General features: G+C 58.3%; 1 protein-coding gene across 4 annotated transcripts in view; it reads right to left on the bottom strand.

Annotated features, from left to right (window-relative positions):
- Positions 1-642: 642 nt before the first annotated feature.
- Positions 643-21,194, bottom strand: part of leng8 (leukocyte receptor cluster (LRC) member 8) — a 92,242-nt gene continuing 71,690 nt past the window's right edge. For all 4 annotated transcript variants that reach the window (XM_085979671.1, XM_085979673.1, XM_085979672.1 and 1 more), the window contains exons 15-16: positions 12,541-12,748; positions 643-2,425 (exon numbers count right to left, since the gene is read on the bottom strand). In XM_085979671.1, coding sequence (XP_085835797.1) covers positions 2,263-2,425; positions 12,541-12,748 — 371 coding nt within the window. In that variant the 3' untranslated portion in view covers positions 643-2,262. The remainder of the gene's footprint in view (positions 2,426-12,540; positions 12,749-21,194) is intronic.

The raw sequence follows: 21,194 nt of genomic DNA, 5'->3' as shown, positions 1-21,194 counted from the left end.
AGATACAGAGTAAAGCTCCCTCTACACTGTCCCATCAAACACTCCCAGGGCAGGTACAGCACAGGTTAGATACAGAGTAAAGCTCCCTCTACACTGTCCCATCAAACACTCCCAGGACAGGTACAGCACGGGTTAGATACAGAGTAAAGCTCCCTCTACACTGTCCCATCAAACACTCCCAGGGCAGGTACAGCACGGGTTAGATACAGAGTAAAGCTCCCTCTAAACTGTCCCATCAAACACTCCCAGGGCAGGTACAGCACGGGTTAGATACAGAGTAAAGCTCCCTCTACACTGTCCCATCAAACACTCCCAGGACAGGTACAGCACGGGTTAGATACAGAGTAAAGCTCCCTCTCCACTGTCCCATCAAACACTCCCAAGGCAGGTACCGCACGGGTTAGATACAGAGTAAAGCTCCCTCTACACTGTCCCATCAAACACTCCCAAGGCAGGTACCGCACGGGTTAGATACAGAGTAAAGCTCCCTCTACACTGTCCCATCAAACACTCCCAGGGCAGGTACAGCACGGGTTAGATACAGAGTAAAGCTCCCTCTACACTGTCCCATCAAACACTCCCAGGGTTTAGAGACAAGCCTAACGGTGCATCGCGGGAGAGAAGAATTGTCGATAGCGGGAATTTGTTGAAAGAGTCTTTATTTTAAACAATGGCGACAAGAACTCAAAACATTATTCATTCTGTAAAAAGGGAGGGGGAGGGGGAAGGGGGGAAAGAAACAAAACATAAATAAACAGCCGCGAGGGTCTAGCAGGGAGGATGAGGGAGGGGGGGAGGCGAGGGGAGGGGAACGGTAACATATTATTTCAACAGGAGGGGGGGAAAGGTGAGAGAGGAGGAGGAAAGGAGGGGAGGGAATGCAAACGGTAAAACTGCAAAAAGACGGCAGCAGACTCGAGCGTCTCAGACGCGAATCCCTCGACACATTACTACCTGAAAAGGAAAACAGGGCTACTAAAACAGGGCCGCACTCCCTGGGAACACAGACCAGATGACGGTGGGGGTAGGAAATGCACCTCTTGCTCCCTGGGACCACCGATTAATCTTCCTTGTTCGCTTCCGGCTCCCTCTCGACTTCGAATGCAGCGAAGACAACGCGAGTCCCTCTCTTTATTCTTTTTTATTTGGTGAACGCTCTCCTTCCGTTTTCGAATCATTTTTCGTATATAAAATATTATTTTCTTCTCTCTCTCCCCCCCGCCACAGGGAGGAGGGGGGGGGAAAGCAGCAAAGAGATAGTCCGTCACTTGAGGCATCGGGCGCAGAGGAGTTCATTTGACGCACTGCTGTTTCTCTCGCTGGCGAGCGTGCGCGCTTTTTTTTTGTTTCTCTCATTTCTCTTTGCTTGCCGTTCGATCGCTCCCTCAAGCTGGGCGGAGAGGGGGAACGAGAGAGGGAGAGGGATGGAGGAGAGAGAGAGAGAGAGAGAAAAACTGAAACATTGTTAGCGTCTCATTGTAATGCAAACAGGTACAAAAATATATACACAAAGAATTTTACACGTTAAACTCGATTGCTACAAAAAGGGAATGGGGTGGGATGGGGTTGGGGAAAGAAAAAAATATAGTCTGTCGTTCTAGCAATCCTGGCGGTCAAGTCTGTACAAATTCATAAAGTTAATGCAAAGATCCTTAAATACACGTTTTTATATATATATATATATATATATATGTACACATATACACAAAATACGTCTGATTGGTTAACAGTATACATTCACGAGTTTGGCAGCGAGATGGTGGATCCCGGAATGGGGAAACCGTGGGGTGAATGGTCAGGTGGCTCCCTGCAGTTTGGACTGGGATGGGAGGCCAGCTGAGGTTGGGGGAGTGGGGGGGGGGGAATAGGACGGGGGTGCGGGGCGATTCGGAAAGTCTCTCCCTGAGAGCTGCGGGGCCTGCCTCGGCCCCTTGCAATGCTGTACAAACCAGAGGGTGAGAGAGATTAAAAAGAGATGCACTCTCATGCGTATATCTGGGAGGGGGGGGGGGGGGGGGTGGCAGGGGCGGGGACGGGGGGGCGAGTGGGTAGGGGTTAAAAAGTGGAGGAATTTGTCCAAAAAAATAATCTTTTAAAAACAAAATATAAGTCTCGGCGAGAGAGATCCCCGCATCGGAATGGCATGTTTTTCCGGGAGGGACAGTAGCATGTCTGAGTCCTCCCACCCTGGACACACACTCCCCCCACCCCCTCGTTCTGACGCGGTGGATACTGGCGGGGAGTGGGAAGGGGGGGGTGGGGTCAGATATTCTGCAGTTGCAAGGCACTCTGCTTGCAGTCGATCTTGCTGTTATCGGATCCTAGGAAGGTGAGGGCAACTGAGCCCAGGAACACTTGACACTCTTCCTCACTATCGAAGGCCAGTTCGGACTGTACATAGGAGACTGGCAGAGCTGGTCGGTAACTAGAGGGCGGGAGAGAGATAGAGAGAGAGAGAGAGAGAGAAAGAGAGAGAGGCGGGCAAAAGAACATGTTAGCGAGAGACAACATTAACACAGCAAGGACACTTAATAATCAACATGAATAAAGAGGCAACTGGTGGGGTGAGCAATCCCTGCTCCCCACCCCACAAACACACACTCCCACCCTTGGACTCAACGCAGGCCGTGGTGCTGGCCAATGCTCCCTTTGAGCTGCGCGGTCCTTTAAACTGAAAAACTGTGCACCCCCGAGCCTGCTCTGCCATTCAATGAGGTCGTGGCTGATCATCGACCTCAACTCCACTTTCCCGCCCGATCACCATATCCCTCGATTCCCCGAGAGTCCAAAAATCCATCGATCTCAGCCTTGAATATACTCAAAGACTCAGCATTCACAGCCCTCTGGGGCCGAGACCTCCAAAGATTCACAACCCTCTGAGTGAAGAAATTCCTCCTCATCTCAGCCGACCCCTTATCCTGAGACTATGTCCCCTAGTTCTAGACACTCCAGCCAGGGGGAAACAACCTCTCAGCATCTACCCTGTCAATCCCCTTCAGAATCTTACATGTTTCAATGAGATCACCTCTCATTCTTCTAAACTCCGGAGAGTATCGGCCCATTCTACACAACCTCTCATCATAGGACAGCCCTCTCATCCCAGGAATCAATCTAGTGAACCTTCGTTGCACTGCCTCCAAGGCAAGTATATCCTTCCTTAGATAAGGAGACCAAAACTGTGCACAGTACTCCAGGTGTGGTCTCACCAAGGCCCTCCACAATTGTTCCTTACTCCTATACTCCAACCCCCTTGCAATAAAGGCCAACATACCATTTGCCTTCCTTATGCTAGCTTTCTGTGCTTCCAGTACGAGGACACCCAAATCTCTCTGAACACCAACATTTTATAGTTCACCATTTCAAAAATATTCTGCTTTTCTATTCGTCCGTCCAAAATATAGATTGTATAAATAGCTGAGGCCCAAGCACTGATCCTTGCGGCACCCCATCAGTTACAGCCTGCCAATCCGAAAATGACCCGTTTATCCCTATTCTCTGTTTTCTGTCCGTTAATCAATCCTCTATCCATGCTACTATATTACCCCCAAACCCACGAGCCCTTATCTTGCGTAGCAACCTTTTACCTTATCGAATGCCCTTTTGGAAATCCAAATATACTACATCTACTGGTTCCCCTTTATCTATCCTGCTAGTTACATCCTCAAAAAACTCTCAAGTTTGTTAAACACGATTTACCTTTCATAAAACCATGCTGACTTTGCCTAATCATAGTATGATTTTCTAAGTGCCCTGTTACCACTTCCTTAATATTGGATTCTAGCGTTTACCCGATGCATTTGTGGAATTTTGAAATCCCCCCCGGTCGAGATGCCGGGAGACCAACTGTGGGGCATCATTCCGCACCCCCACCTTGCCATACCGAGTGTGAAGCAGGCAAGGAGGGGGAAAGTCCGTGGGGGGGCCGGGGGAATAAAGCAGCAACGGGTAGTCACGCCAACCGGAACTACCCCTTGCCCCCCTCCCCAATCTGAACATTAACCGCCTCCCCAACCTGGACAACTGATCCCGTAAGATGATCGATGTGGGACTGCCTCCTAGGACAAGCCAACACAAGCGGAATTCAAACACGCGCTGACCCTTTACAAGGAGTCGTAGTCAGAGTAATATCTCATGACACGCCCCAGTAACACATCCCAGTCACAGTAATACTCCATGGTATTGGAGTCACAGTAATACCATGTGCTCATCCTGGAGAGAGGCGCACAGTCCCCCGTGCGGAGGGGACGTGTCATTTTACACAGGACTGTCTCCTCGGTGGGATATCTGGCGTGACGGAGGGATCAAGCTCACAAGATGCCCCGTCTCACTCGCACCTCGCCAGGGTCTCACTCAGCACCCGCCCTCCCCCCAGCTCTGTTCACCCCCAGAGTCACTATACTTACCCAGAAAAGATGCAGAATAGCGAGGGGTGAGTTAGTGCCTCTCGCCGGGCGGGCTCCACTGAGGCTAGGGACTACCCGAGACTGCTCCGTCACCCCGCAACCAAGGTCTCCGCAACTACCCGAGTATCAGCCGTGATTCACTACAAGGGGGAGGGTCCTACCCGAGTTCCGTATCTAGCCCTCGCCACTTGGAGAGGTACTAGAGGGCCCCCCCCCCCACTACAGACGGTCTTGCGTCCCCACCCGCTCACTACAGGGGTCTCCCCTATGCCTTCCTTCACAACAGGGGTCTCGCGCCCAATCCCCCCTCACTACAGGGGTCTCCCCTACACCCTCCCCCCACTATAGGGGGTCCCCACACCATCTGCCTCACTACAGGGGGTCTCCACACTATCTCCCCACTACAGGGGGTCTCCACACTATCCCCCCCAACTACAGGGAGTCCCCACACCAGCCCCCCCACTACAGGGGGTCCGCACACCAGTCCCCCCACTACAGGGGTTCTCCACACTCTCCCCCCACTACAGGGGGTCTCCACGCTCTCCCCCCACTACAGGGGGTCTCGCCCACCCTCACTACAAGGGGTCTCGCCCACCCCCTCACTACAAGGGGTCTCACCCCATCTCCCTCACTACAAGGGGTCTCGCCTTCCTCACTACGAGGGGTCTCGTCCAACCCCTCACTGCAAGGGGTCTCGCCCAACCCCTCACTACGAGGGGTCTCGCCCAACCCCTCACTGCAAGGGGTCTCGCCCAACCCCTCATTACAAGGGGTCTCGCCCAACTCCTCACTACAAGGGGTCTCGCCCAACCCCTCACTACAAGGAGTCTCGCCCAACCCCTCACTACAAGGGGTCTCGCCTTCCTCACTACGAGGGGTCTCGCCCACCCTCACTACAAGGGGTCTCGCCCAACCCCTCACTACAAGGGGTCTCGCCTTCCTCACTACGAGGGGTCTCGCCCACCCTCACTACAAGGGGTCTCGCCCAACCCCTCACTGCAAGGGGTCTCGCCCAACCCCTCACTACGAGGGGTCTCGCCCAACCCCTCACTACGAGGGGTCTCGCCCCCCCCTCACTACGAGGGGTCTCGCCCCCCCCTCACTACGAGGGGTCTCGCCCAACCCCTCACTGCAAGGGGTCTCGCCCAACCCCTCACTACAAGGGGTCTCGCCCACCCTCACTACAAGGGGTCTCGCCCACCCCTTCACTGCAAGGGGTCTCGCCCACCCCTCACTACAAGGGGTCTCGCCCACCCCTCACTACAAGGGGTCTCACCCACCCCTCACTACAAGGGGTCTCGCCCCCCCTCACTACAAGGGGTCTCGCCCACCCCTCACTACAAGGGGTCTCACCCACCCCTCACTGCAAGGGGTCTCGCCCCCCCCTCACTACAAGGGGTCTCACCCACCCCTCACTACAAGGGGTCTCGCCCCCCCCTCACTACAAGGGGTCTCGCCCCCCCCTCACTACAAGGGGTCTCACCCACCCCTCACTGCAAGGGGTCTCGCCCAACCCCTCACTACAAGGGGTCTCGCCCAACCCCTCACTACAAGGGGTCTCGCCCAACCCCTCACTACAAGGGGTCTCGCCCCCCCCTCATTACAAGAGGTCTCACCCACCCCTCACTGCAAGGGGTCTCGCCCCCCCTCACTACAAGGGGTCTCGCCCACCCCCTCACTACAAGGGGTCTCGCCCCCCCTCACTACAAGGGGTCTCGCCCCCCCTCACTACAAGGGGTCTCGCCCACCCCCTCACTACAAGGGGTCTCGCCCCCCCTCACTACAAGGGGTCTCGCCCACCCTCACTACAAGGGGTCTCGCCCACCCCCTCACTACAAGGGGTCTCGCCCACCCCCTCACTACAAGGGGTCTCGCCCACTCCCTCATTACAAGGGGTCTCGCCCACCCCTCACTACAAGGGGTCTCGCCCCCCCTCACTACAAGGGGTCTCGCCCAACCCCTCACTACAAGGGGTCTCGCCCAACCCCTCACTACAAGGGGTCTCGCCCCCCCCTCACTACAAGGGGTCTCGCCCAACCCCTCATTACAAGGGGTCTCGCCCCCCCCCTCACTACAAGGGGTCTCGCCCAACCCCTCACTGCAAGGGGTCTCGCCCCCCCCTCACTACAAGGGGTCTCGCCCCCCCCCTCACTACAAGGGGTCTCGCCCCCCCCTCACTACAAGGGGTCTCGCCCCCCCCCTCACTACAAGGGGTCTCGCCCCCCCCTCACTACAAGGGGTCTCGCCCACCCCTCACTACAAGGGGTCTCGCCCCCCCCTCACGACAAGGGGTCTCACCCACCCCTCACTACAAGGGGTCTCGCCCCCCTCACTACAAGGGGTCTCGCCCCCCCCTCACTACAAGGGGTCTCGCCCCCCCCTCACTACAAGGGGTCTCGCCCCCCCTCACTACAAGGGGTCTCGCCCCCCTCACTACAAGGGGTCTCGCCCCCCTCACTACAAGGGGTCTCGCCCCCCCTCACTACAAGGGGTCTCGCCCACCCCCTCACTACAAGGGGTCTCACCCACCCCTCACTGCAAGGGGTCTCGCCCCCCCTCACTACAAGGGGTCTCGCCCACCCCCTCACTACAAGGGGTCTCGCCCCCCCTCACTACAAGGGGTCTCGCCCCCCCTCACTACAAGGGGTCTCGCCCACCCCCTCACTACAAGGGGTCTCGCCCCCCCTCACTACAAGGGGTCTCGCCCACCCTCACTACAAGGGGTCTCGCCCACCCCCTCACTACAAGGGGTCTCGCCCACCCCCTCACTACAAGGGGTCTCGCCCACTCCCTCATTACAAGGGGTCTCGCCCACCCCTCACTACAAGGGGTCTCGCCCCCCCCCTCACTACAAGGGGTCTCGCCCAACCCCTCACTACAAGGGGTCTCGCCCAACCCCTCATTACAAGGGGTCTCGCCCCCCCCCTCACTACAAGGGGTCTCGCCCAACCCCTCACTGCAAGGGGTCTCGCCCCCCCCCTCACTACAAGGGGTCTCGCCCCCCCCTCACTACAAGGGGTCTCGCCCCCCCCTCACTACAAGGGGTCTCGCCCCCCCCTCACTACAAGGGGTCTCGCCCACCCCTCACTACAAGGGGTCTCGCCCCCCCCTCACTACAAGGGGTCTCACCCACCCCTCACTACAAGGGGTCTCGCCCCCCTCACTACAAGGGGTCTCGCCCCCCCCTCACTACAAGGGGTCTCGCCCCCCCCTCACTACAAGGGGTCTCGCCCCCCCCTCACTACAAGGGGTCTCGCCCCCCTCACTACAAGGGGTCTCGCCCCCCCTCACTACAAGGGGTCTCGCCCACCCCCTCACTACAAGGGGTCTCGCCCCCCCCTCACTACAAGGGGTCTCGCCCCACCCTCACTACAAGGGGTCTCGCCCCCCCTCACTACAAGGGGTCTCGCCCCCCTCACTACAAGGGGTCTCGCCCCCCCCTCACTACAAGGGGTCTCGCCCCCCCCTCACTACAAGGGGTCTCGCCCCCCCCTCACTACAAGGGGTCTCGCCCCCCTCACTACAAGGGGTCTCGCCCCCCCCTCACTACAAGGGGTCTCGCCCACCCCCTCACTACAAGGGGTCTCGCCCCCCCCTCACTACAAGGGGTCTCGCCCCACCCTCACTACAAGGGGTCTCGCCCCCCTCACTACAAGGGGTCTCGCCCACCCCCTCACTACAAGGGGTCTCGCCCAACCCCTCACTACAAGGGGTCTCGCCCCCCCTCACTACAAGGGGTCTCGCCCCCCCCTCACTACAAGGGGTCTCGCCCTCACTCACTACAAGGGGTCTCGCCCACCCCCTCACTACAAGGGGTCTCGCCCCCCCTCACTACAAGGGGTCTCGCCCAACCCCTCACTACAAGGGGTCTCGCCCCCCCCTCACTACAAGGGGTCTCGCCCCCCCCTCACTACAAGGGGTCTCGCCCAACCCCTCACTACAAGGGGTCTCGCCCCCCCCTCACTACAAGGTCTCTCGCCCCCCTCACTACAAGGGGTCTCGCCCCCTCCTCCGCCCTCACTACAAGGGGTCTCGCCCACCCCCTCACTACAAGGGGTCTCCCCCCTCACGACAAGGGGTCTCCCCCCTCACTACAAGGGGTCTCCCCCCTCACTACAAGGGGTCTCGCCCACCCCTCACTACAAGGGGTCTCGCCCCCCTCACTACAAGGGGTCTCGCCCCCCCTCACTACAAGGGGTCTCGCCCACCCCCTCACTACAAGGGGTCTCACCCACCCCTCACTGCAAGGGGTCTCGCCCCCCCTCACTACAAGGGGTCTCGCCCACCCCCTCACTACAAGGGGTCTCGCCCCCCCTCACTACAAGGGGTCTCGCCCCCCCTCACTACAAGGGGTCTCGCCCACCCCCTCACTACAAGGGGTCTCGCCCCCCCTCACTACAAGGGGTCTCGCCCACCCTCACTACAAGGGGTCTCGCCCACCCCCTCACTACAAGGGGTCTCGCCCACCCCCTCACTACAAGGGGTCTCGCCCACTCCCTCATTACAAGGGGTCTCGCCCACCCCTCACTACAAGGGGTCTCGCCCCCCCCCTCACTACAAGGGGTCTCGCCCAACCCCTCACTACAAGGGGTCTCGCCCCCCCCTCACTACAAGGGGTCTCGCCCAACCCCTCATTACAAGGGGTCTCGCCCCCCCCCTCACTACAAGGGGTCTCGCCCAACCCCTCACTGCAAGGGGTCTCGCCCCCCCCTCACTACAAGGGGTCTCGCCCCCCCCCTCACTACAAGGGGTCTCGCCCCCCCCTCACTACAAGGGGTCTCGCCCCCCCCTCACTACAAGGGGTCTCGCCCCCCCCTCACTACAAGGGGTCTCGCCCACCCCTCACTACAAGGGGTCTCGCCCCCCCCTCACTACAAGGGGTCTCACCCACCCCTCACTACAAGGGGTCTCGCCCCCCTCACTACAAGGGGTCTCGCCCCCCCCTCACTACAAGGGGTCTCGCCCCCCCCTCACTACAAGGGGTCTCGCCCCCCCCTCACTACAAGGGGTCTCGCCCCCCTCACTACAAGGGGTCTCGCCCCCCCTCACTACAAGGGGTCTCGCCCACCCCCTCACTACAAGGGGTCTCGCCCCCCCCTCACTACAAGGGGTCTCGCCCCACCCTCACTACAAGGGGTCTCGCCCCCCCTCACTACAAGGGGTCTCGCCCCCCTCACTACAAGGGGTCTCGCCCCCCCCTCACTACAAGGGGTCTCGCCCCCCCCTCACTACAAGGGGTCTCGCCCCCCCCTCACTACAAGGGGTCTCGCCCCCCTCACTACAAGGGGTCTCGCCCCCCCCTCACTACAAGGGGTCTCGCCCACCCCCTCACTACAAGGGGTCTCGCCCCCCCCTCACTACAAGGGGTCTCGCCCCACCCTCACTACAAGGGGTCTCGCCCCCCTCACTACAAGGGGTCTCGCCCACCCCCTCACTACAAGGGGTCTCGCCCAACCCCTCACTACAAGGGGTCTCGCCCCCCCTCACTACAAGGGGTCTCGCCCCCCCCTCACTACAAGGGGTCTCGCCCTCCCTCACTACAAGGGGTCTCGCCCACCCCCTCACTACAAGGGGTCTCGCCCCCCCTCACTACAAGGGGTCTCGCCCAACCCCTCACTACAAGGGGTCTCGCCCCCCCCTCACTACAAGGGGTCTCGCCCCCCCCTCACTACAAGGGGTCTCGCCCAACCCCTCACTACAAGGGGTCTCGCCCCCCCCTCACTACAAGGTCTCTCGCCCCCCTCACTACAAGGGGTCTCGCCCCCTCCTCCGCCCTCACTACAAGGGGTCTCGCCCACCCCCTCACTACAAGGGGTCTCCCCCCTCACGACAAGGGGTCTCCCCCCTCACTACAAGGGGTCTCCCCCCTCACTACAAGGGGTCTCGCCCACCCCTCACTACAAGGGGTCTCGCCCAAACCCTCACTACAAGGGGTCTCGCCCAACCCCTCACTACAAGGGGTCTCGCCCAACCCCTCACTACAAGGGGTCTCGCCCAACCCCTCACTACAAGGGGTCTCGCCCAACCCCCTCACTACAAGGGGTCTCGCCCAACCCCTCACTACAAGGGGTCTCGCCCCCCCCTCACTACAAGGGGTCTCGCCCACCCCCTCACTACAAGGGGTCTCGCCCACCCCTCACTACAAGGGGTCTCGCCCACCCCCTCACTACAAGGGGTCTCGCCCACCCCTCACTACAAGGGGTCTCGCCCAACCCCTCACTACAAGGGGTCTCGCCCCCCCTCACTACAAGGGGTCTCGCCCCCCCTCACTACAAGGGGTCTCGCCCCCCCTCACTACAAGGGGTCTCGCCCACCCCCTCACTACAAGGGGTCTCGCCCCCCCTCACTACAAGGGGTCTCGCCCCCCCTCACTACAAGGGGTCTCGCCCACCCCCTCACTACAAGGGGTCTCGCCCACCCCCTCACTACAAGGGGTCTCGCCCACCCCCTCACTACAAGGGGTCTCGCCCACCCCTCACTACAAGGGGTCTCGCCCACCCCCTCACGACAAGGGGTCTCGCCCAACCCCTCACTACAAGGGGTCTCGCCCCCCCTCACTACAAGGGGTCTCGCCCCCCCTCACTACAAGGGGTCTCGCCCAACCCCTCACTACAAGGGGTCTCGCCCAACCCCTCACTACAAGGGGTCTCGCCCAACCCCTCACTACAAGGGGTCTCGCCCCCCCTCACTACAAGGGGTCTCGCCCCCCCCTCACTACAAGGGGTCTCGCCCCCCCTCACTACAAGGTCTCTCGACCCCCCTCACTACAAGGGGTCTCGCCCCCTCCTCCGCCCTCACTACAAGGGGTTTCTCCCCCCTCCTCACTACAAGGGGTCTCGCCCACCCCCTCACTACAAGGGGTCTCCCCCCTCACTACAAGGGGTCTCCCCCCTCACTACAAGGGGTCTCCCCCCTCACTACAAGGGGTCTCCCCCCTCACTACAAGGGGTCTCTCGCCCACCCCCTCACTACAGGGGGTCTCGCCCCTCCTCCCTCACTACAAGGGGTCTCGCCCCCCCTCACTACAAGGGGTCTCTCGCCCACCCCCTCACTACAGGGGGTCTCGCCCCTCCTCCCTCACTACAAGGGGTCTCGCCCCCCCTCACTACAAGGGGTCTCTCGCCCACCCCCTCACTACAGGGGGTCTCGCCCCTCCTCCCTCACTACAAGGGGTCTCGCCCCCCCTCACTACAAGGGGTCTCTCGCCCACCCCCTCACTACAGGGGGTCTCGCCCCTCCTCCCTCACTACAAGGGGTCTCGCCCCCCCTCACTACAAGGGGTCTCTCGCCCACCCCCTCACTACAGGGGGTCTCGCCCCTCCTCCCTCACTACAAGGGGTCTCGCCCCCCCTCACTACAGGGGGTCTCGCCCCTCCTCCCTCACTACAAGGGGTCTCGCCCACCCCCTCACTACAAGGGGTCTCTCGCCCACCCCCTCACTACAGGGGGTCTCGCCCCTCCTCCCTCACTACAAGGGGTCTCGCCCCCCCTCACTACAGGGGGTCTCGCCCCTCCTCCCTCACTACAAGGGGCCTCGCCCACCCCCTCACTACAGGGGGTCTCGCCCCTCCTCCCTCACTACAAGGGGTCTCGCCCACCCCCTCACTACAGGGGGTCTCGCCCCTCCTCCCTCACTACAAGGGGTCTCGCCCCCCCTCACTACAGGGGGTCTCGCCCCTCCTCCCTCACTACAAGGGGTCTCGCCCACCCCCTCACTACAGGGGGTCTCGCCCCTCCTCCCTCACTACAAGGGGTCTCGCCCACCCTCACTACAGGGGGTCTCGCCCACCCCCTCACTACAGGGGGTCTCGCCCCTCCTCCCTCACTACAAGGGGTCTCGCCCACCCCCTCACTACAGGGGGTCTCGCCCCTCCTCCCTCACTACAAGGGGTCTCGCCCACCCTCACTACAGGGGGTCTCGCCCCCCCTCACTACAGGGGGTCTCGCCCCTCCTCCCTCACTACAGGGGGTCTCGCCCACCCCCTCACTACAGGGGGTCTCGCCCCTCCTCCCTCACTACAGGGGGTCTCGCCCACCCCCTCACTACAGGGGGTCTCGCCCCTCCTCCCTCACTACAGGGGGTCTCGCCCCCCCTCACTACAAGGGGTCTCGCCCACCCCCTCCCCAGAGGACGTACGTTTTTAACATGGCCTTCAGAGCCTGCTTCCTCTCGCGCTCCACAAACTTGTCTATGAGGTAGGCTGACATGCGTGGGGCGGCCTTGTACAGCCGGAAGAAGCGGTGATAGTTGGACAGGGCCCAGGCCGTCCGCAAGGCCAGGGCATGAGCCACACACGGCTCCTCCTTCAGCTCCCGGCTCAGGAATGCCAGCTCCGTGGTGATGTCTGCGGGAAGAGAGAGAGAGATACAGCGAATGAGATATGGGCGAGGCACAGCGAGTGATACAGAGAGAGAGAGAGAGAGAGACCGAGTCACACAGAGAGACCGAGTCACACAGAGAGAGACCGAGTCACACAGAGAGAGAGACCGAGTCACACAGAGAGAGACCGAGTCACACAGAGAGAGACCGAGTCACACAGAGAGAGACCGAGTCACACAGAGAGAGACCGAGTCACACAGAGAGAGACCGAGTCACACAGAGAGAGACCGAGTCACACAGAGAGAGACCGAGTCACACAGAGAGAGAGAGACCGAGTCACACAGAGAGAGAGACCGAGTCACACAGAGAGAGACCGAGTCACACAGAGAGAGACCGAGTCACACAGAGAGAGACCGAGTCACAGAGAGAGAGACCGAGCCACACAGAGAGAGAGACCGAGTCACACAGAGAGACCGAGTCACACAGAGAGAGAGACCGAGTCACACAGAGAGAGACCGAGTCACACAGAGAGAGACCGAGTCACACAGAGAGAGACCGAGTCACACAGAGAGAGACCGAGTCACACAGAGAGAGACCGAGTCACACAGAGAGAGAGACCGAGTCACACAGAGAGAGACCGAGTCACACAGAGAGAGACCGAGTCACACAGAGAGAGACCGAGTCACACAGAGAGAGACCGAGTCACACAGAGAGAGACCGAGTCACACAGAGAGAGACCGAGTCACACAGAGAGAGAGAGACCGAGTCACACAGAGAGAGAGACCGAGTCACACAGAGAGAGACCGAGTCACACAGAGAGAGACCGAGTCACACAGAGAGAGACCGAGTCACACAGAGAGAGACCGAGTCACACAGAGAGAGAGACCGAGTCACACAGAGAGAGAGACCGAGTCACACAGAGAGACTGAGTCATAAGATGTACCTTATCATGCCAATAAAGCGATTTGAATTTGAATTTGACTGAGTCAGAGAGACCGAGTCACAGAGAGAGACCGAGTCACACAGAGAGAGAGACCGAGTCACAGAGAGAGACCGAGTCACACAGAGAGAGACCGAGTCACACAGAGAGACCGAGTCACACAGAGAGAGAGACCGAGTCACACAGAGAGAGACCGAGTCACACAGAGAGAGAGACCGAGTCACACAGAGAGAGACCGAGTCACACAGAGAGAGAGACCGAGTCACACACAGAGACCGAGTCACACAGAGAGAGAGACCGAGTCACAGAGAGAGACCGAGTCACAGAGAGAGACCGAGTCACACAGAGAGAGACCGAGTCACACAGAGAGACCGAGTCACACAGAGAGAGAGACCGAGTCACACAGAGAGAGACCGAGTCACACAGAGAGAGACCGAGTCACACAGAGAGAGAGACCGAGTCACACAGAGAGACCGAGTCACAGAGAGAGACCGAGTCACACAGAGAGAGACCGAGTCACACAGAGAGAGACCGAGTCACACAGAGAGAGACCGAGTCACACAGAGAGAGAGACCGAGTCACACAGAGAGAGAGACCGAGTCACACAGAGAGAGACCGAGTCACACAGAGAGAGACCGAGTCACACAGAGAGAGACCGAGTCACAGAGAGAGAGACCGAGTCACACAGAGAGAGACCGAGTCACACAGAGAGAGAGACCGAGTCAGAGAGAGAGACCGAGTCACACAGAGAGAGACCGAGTCACACAGAGAGAGACCGAGTCACACAGAGAGAGACCGAGTCACACAGAGAGAGACCGAGTCACACAGAGAGAGACCGAGTCACACAGAGAGACCGAGTCACACAGAGAGACCGAGTCACAGAGAGACCGAGTCACACAGAGAGAGAGACCGAGTCACACAGAGAGAGAGACCGAGTCACACAGAGAGACCGAGTCACACAGAGAGAGACCGAGTCACACAGAGAGAGAGACCGAGTCACACAGAGAGAGAGACCGAGTCACACAGAGAGAGTGACCGAGTCACACAGAGAGACCGAGTCACACAGAGAGAGACCGAGTCACACAGAGAGAGACCGAGTCACACAGAGAGAGAGACCGAGTCACACAGAGAGACCGAGTCACACAGAGAGAGACCGAGTCACACAGAGAGAGACCGAGTCACACAGAGAGAGACCGAGTCACACAGAGAGAGACCGAGTCACAGAGAGAGAGACCGAGTCACACAGAGAGACCGAGTCACACAGAGAGAGAGACCGAGTCACACAGAGAGAGACCGAGTCACACAGAGAGAGACCGAGTCACAGAGAGAGAGAGACCGAGTCACACAGAGAGAGAGACCGAGTCACACAGAGAGACCGAGTCACACAGAGAGAGACCGAGTCACACAGAGAGACCGAGTCACACACAGAGAGACCGAGTCACACAGAGAGAGAGACCACAGAGAGAGAGACCGAGTCACACAGAGAGAGACCGAGTCACACAGAGACCGAGTCACACAGAGAGAGACCGAGTCACACAGAGAGAGACCGAGTCACACAGAGAGAGACCGAGTCACACAGAGAGAGACCGAGTCACACAGAGAGAGACCGAGTCACACAGAGAGAGACCGAGTCACACAGAGAGAGACCGAGTCACACAGAGAGAGAGACCGAGTCACACAGAGAGAGACCGAGTCACACAGAGAGAGACCGAGTCACACAGAGAGAGAGACCGAGTCACACAGAGAGACCGAGTCACACAGAGAGAGACCGAGTCACAGAGAGAGAGACCGAGTCACACAGAGAGAGAGACCGAGTCACACAGAGAGACCGAGTCACACAGAGAGAGAGACCGAGTCACACAGAGACCGAGTCACACAGAGAGAGACCGAGTCACACAGAGAGAGACCGAGTCACACAGAGAGAGACCGAGTCACACAGAGAGAGACCGAGTCACACAGAGAGAGACCGAGTCACACAGAGAGAGAGACCGAGTCACACAGAGAGAGACCGAGTCACACAGAGAGAGACCGAGTCACACAGAGAGAGACCGAGTCACACAGAGAGAGACCGAGTCACACAGAGAGAGACCGAGTCACACAGAGAGAGACCGAGTCACACAGAGAGAGACCGAGTCACACAGAGAGAGAGAGACCGAGTCACACAGAGAGAGAGACCGAGTCACACAGAGAGAGACCGAGTCACACAGAGAGAGACCGAGTCACACAGAGAGAGAGAGAGACCGAGTCACACAGAGAGAGAGACCGAGTCACACAGAGAGACTGAGTCATAAGATGTACCTTATCATGCCAATAAAGCGATTTGAATTTGAATTTGACTGAGTCAGAGAGACCGAGTCACAGAGAGAGACCGAGTCACACAGAGAGAGAGACCGAGTCACAGAGAGAGACCGAGTCACACAGAGAGAGACCGAGTCACACAGAGAGACCGAGTCACACAGAGAGAGAGACCGAGTCACACAGAGAGAGACCGAGTCACACAGAGAGAGAGACCGAGTCACACAGAGAGAGACCGAGTCACACAGAGAGAGAGACCGAGTCACACACAGAGACCGAGTCACACAGAGAGAGAGACCGAGTCACAGAGAGAGACCGAGTCACAGAGAGAGACCGAGTCACACAGAGAGAGACCGAGTCACACAGAGAGACCGAGTCACACAGAGAGAGAGACCGAGTCACACAGAGAGAGACCGAGTCACACAGAGAGAGACCGAGTCACACAGAGAGAGAGACCGAGTCACACAGAGAGACCGAGTCACACAGAGAGAGACCGAGTCACACAGAGAGAGACCGAGTCACACAGAGAGAGACCGAGTCACACAGAGAGAGACCGAGTCACACAGAGAGAGAGACCGAGTCACACAGAGAGAGAGACCGAGTCACACAGAGAGACCGAGTCACACAGAGAGAGACCGAGTCACACAGAGAGAGACCGAGTCACACAGAGAGAGACCGAGTCACACAGAGAGAGACCGAGTCACACAGAGAGAGACCGAGTCACACAGAGAGAGACCGAGTCACACAGAGAGAGAGACCGAGTCACAGAGAGAGAGACCGAGTCACAGAGAGAGAGACCGAGTCACACAGAGAGAGACCGAGTCACACAGAGAGAGAGACCGAGTCACAGAGAGAGAGACCGAGTCACACAGAGAGAGACCGAGTCACACAGAGAGAGACCGAGTCACACAGAGAGAGACCGAGTCACACAGAGAGAGACCGAGTCACACAGAGAGAGACCGAGTCACACAGAGAGAGACCGAGTCACACAGAGAGAGACCGAGTCACACAGAGAGAGACCGAGTCACACAGAGAGAGACCGAGTCACACAGAGAGACCGAGTCAGAGAGAGAGAGACCGAGTCACAGAGAGAGACCGAGTCACACAGAGAGACCGAGTCACAGAGAGACCGAGTCACACAGAGAGAGAGACCGAGTCACACAGAGAGAGAGACCGAGTCACACAGAGAGACCGAGTCACACAGAGAGAGACCGAGTCACACAGAGAGAGAGACCGAGTCACACAGAGAGAGAGACCGAGTCACACAGAGAGAGAGACCGAGTCACACAGAGAGAGTGACCGAGTCACACAGAGAGACCGAGTCACACAGAGAGAGACCGAGTCACACAGAGAGAGACCGAGTCACACAGAGAGAGAGACCGAGTCACACAGAGAGACCGAGTCACACAGAGAGAGACCGAGTCACACAGAGAGAGACCGAGTCACACAGAGAGAGACCGAGTCACACAGAGAGAGACCGAGTCACAGAGAGAGAGACCGAGTCACACAGAGAGACCGAGTCACACAGAGAGAGAGACCGAGTCACACAGAGAGAGACCGAGTCACACAGAGAGAGACCGAGTCACAGAGAGAGAGAGACCGAGTCACACAGAGAGAGAGACCGAGTCACACAGAGAGACCGAGTCACACAGAGAGAGACCGAGTCACACAGAGAGACCGAGTCACACACAGAGAGACCGAGTCACACACAGAGAGACCGAGTCACACAGAGAGAGAGACCACAGAGAGAGAGACCGAGTCACACAGAGAGAGACCGAGTCACACAGAGACCGAGTCACACAGAGAGAGACCGAGTCACACAGAGAGAGACCGAGTCACACAGAGAGAGACCGAGTCACACAGAGAGAGACCGAGTCACACAGAGAGAGACCGAGTCACACAGAGAGAGACCGAGTCACACAGAGAGAGACCGAGTCACACAGAGAGAGACCGAGTCACACAGAGAGAGACCGAGTCACACAGAGAGAGACCGAGTCACACAGAGAGAGACCGAGTCACACAGAGAGAGAGACCGAGTCACACAGAGAGAGTGACCGAGTCACACAGAGAGACCGAGTCACACAGAGAGAGACCGAGTCACACAGAGAGAGAGACCGAGTCACACAGAGAGACCGAGTCACACAGAGAGAGACCGAGTCACACAGAGAGAGACCGAGTCACACAGAGAGAGACCGAGTCACACAGAGAGAGACCGAGTCACACAGAGAGAGAGACCGAGTCACACAGAGAGAGAGACCGAGTCACACAGAGAGAGACCGAGTCACACAGAGAGAGACCGAGTCACACAGAGAGAGAGACCGAGTCACACAGAGAGAGAGACCGAGTCACACAGAGAGACCGAGTCACACAGAGAGAGACCGAGTCACACAGAGAGACCGAGTCACACACAGAGAGACCGAGTCACACAGAGAGAGAGACCACAGAGAGAGAGACCACAGAGAGAGAGACCGAGTCACACAGAGAGAGACCGAGTCACACAGAGACCGAGTCACACAGAGAGAGACCGAGTCACACAGAGAGAGACCGAGTCACACAGAGAGAGACCGAGTCACACAGAGAGAGACCGAGTCACACAGAGAGAGACCGAGTCACAGAGAGAGAGACCGAGTCACACAGAGAGAGAGACCGAGTCACACAGAGAGAGAGACCGAGTCACACAGAGAGACCGAGTCACACAGAGAGAGACCGAGTCACACAGAGAGACCGAGTCACACACAGAGAGACCGAGTCACACAGAGAGAGAGACCACAGAGAGAGAGACCACAGAGAGAGAGACCGAGTCACACAGAGAGAGACCGAGTCACACAGAGACCGAGTCACACAGAGAGAGACCGAGTCACACAGAGAGAGACCGAGTCACACAGAGAGAGACCGAGTCACACAGAGAGAGACCGAGTCACACAGAGAGAGACCGAGTCACAGAGAGAGAGACCGAGTCACACAGAGAGAGACCGAGTCACACAGAGAGAGACCGAGTCACACAGAGAGAGCGAGTCACACAGAGAGAGACCGAGTCACACAGAGAGAGACCGAGTCACACAGAGAGAGAGACCGAGTCACACAGAGAGAGAGACCGAGTCACACAGAGAGAGAGACCGAGTCACACAGAGAGAGAGACCGAGTCACAGAGAGAGAGAGACCGAGTCACAGAGAGAGAGAGACCGAGTCACACAGAGAGAGAGACCGAGTCACACAGAGAGAGAGAGACCGAGTCACACAGAGAGAGAGACCGAGTCACACAGAGAGAGACCGAGTCACACAGAGAGAGACCGAGTCACACAGAGAGAGACCGAGTCACACAGAGAGAGAGACCGAGTCACACAGAGAGAGAGACCGAGTCACACAGAGAGAGACCGAGTCACACAGAGAGACCGAGTCACACACAGAGAGAGACCGAGTCACACAGAGAGAGACCGAGTCACACAGAGAGACCGAGTCACACAGAGAGAGACCGAGTCACACAGAGAGAGACCGAGTCACACAGAGAGAGAGAGACCGAGTCACACAGAGAGACCGAGTCACACAGAGAGACCGAGTCACACAGAGAGACCGAGTCACACAGAGAGACCGAGTCACACAGAGAGAGACCGAGTCACACAGAGAGAGAGACCGAGTCACACAGAGAGACCGAGTCACACAGAGAGAGAGACCGAGTCACACAGAGAGAGACCGAGTCACACAGAGAGAGAGACCGAGTCACACAGAGAGAGACCGAGTCACAGAGAGACCGAGTCACACAGAGAGAGACCGAGTCACACAGAGAGAGAGACCGAGTCACACAGAGAGAGACCGAGTCACACAGAGAGAGACCGAGTCACACAGAGAGAGACCGAGTCACAGAGAGACCGAGTCACACAGAGAGAGAGACCGAGTCACACAGAGAGAGACCGAGTCACACAGAGAGAGAGACCGAGTCACAGAGAGAGACCGAGTCACACAGAGAGAGACCGAGTCACACAGAGAGACCGAGTCACAGAGAGAGAGAGAGACCGAGTCACACAGAGAGAGAGACCGAGTCACACAGAGAGAGACCGAGTCACACAGAGAGAGACCGAGTCACACAGAGAGAGACAGAGTCACACAGAGAGAGACAGAGTCACACAGAGAGAGAGACCGAGTCACACAGAGAGAGAGACCGAGTCACACAGAGAGAGACCGAGTCACACAGAGAGAGACCGAGTCACACAGAGAGACCGAGTCACACAGAGAGAGACCGAGTCACACAGAGAGAGACCGAGTCACACAGAGAGACCGAGTCACACAGAGAGAGAGACCGAGTCACACAGAGAGAGACCGAGTCACACAGAGAGAGAGACCGAGTCACACAGAGAGAGACCGAGTCACACAGAGAGACCGAGTCACACAGAGAGAGACCGAGTCACACAGAGAGAGAGACCGAGTCACACAGAGAGAGACCGAGTCACACAGAGAGAGACAGAGTCACAGAGAGAGAGAGAGACCGAGTCACACAGAGAGAGAGACCGAGTCACACAGAGAGAGACCGAGTCACACAGAGAGAGAGACCGAGTCACACAGAGAGAGACCGAGTCACACAGAGAGAGACCGAGTCACACAGAGAGAGAGACCGAGTCACACAGAGAGAGACCGAGTCACACAGAGAGAGACCGAGTCACACAGAGAGAGACCGAGTCACACAGAGAGAGACCGAGTCACAGAGAGAGAGACCGAGTCACAGAGAGAGAGACCGAGTCACAGAGAGAGAGACCGAGTCACACAGAGAGAGACCGAGTCACAGAGAGAGAGGCCGAGTCACACAGAGAGAGACCGAGTCACACAGAGAGAGACCGAGTCACACAGAGAGAGACCGAGTCACACAGAGAGAGAGACCGAGTCACACAGAGAGAGACCGAGTCACACAGAGAGAGAGACCGAGTCACACAGAGAGAGACCGAGTCACACAGAGAGAGAGACCGAGTCACACAGAGAGAGAGAGACCGAGTCACACAGAGAGAGACCGAGTCACACAGAGAGACCGAGTCACACAGAGAGAGAGACCGAGTCACACAGAGAGAGACCGAGTCACACAGAGAGACCGAGTCACACAGAGAGACCGAGTCACAGAGAGAGAGACCGAGTCACACAGAGAGAGACCGAGTCACACAGAGAGAGACCGAGTCACACAGAGAGAGACCGAGTCACACAGAGAGAGACCGAGTCACACAGAGAGAGACCGAGTCACACAGAGAGAGAGACC

This window comes from Somniosus microcephalus, unplaced genomic scaffold (genome assembly GCF_052327205.1).
Source record: "Somniosus microcephalus isolate GS21.2 unplaced genomic scaffold, FLI_Smic_1.0 unresolved_chr9, whole genome shotgun sequence".
Taxonomy (NCBI): Eukaryota; Metazoa; Chordata; class Chondrichthyes; order Squaliformes; family Somniosidae; genus Somniosus; species Somniosus microcephalus.
This window is presented reverse-complemented; position numbering and strand designations above follow the sequence as displayed.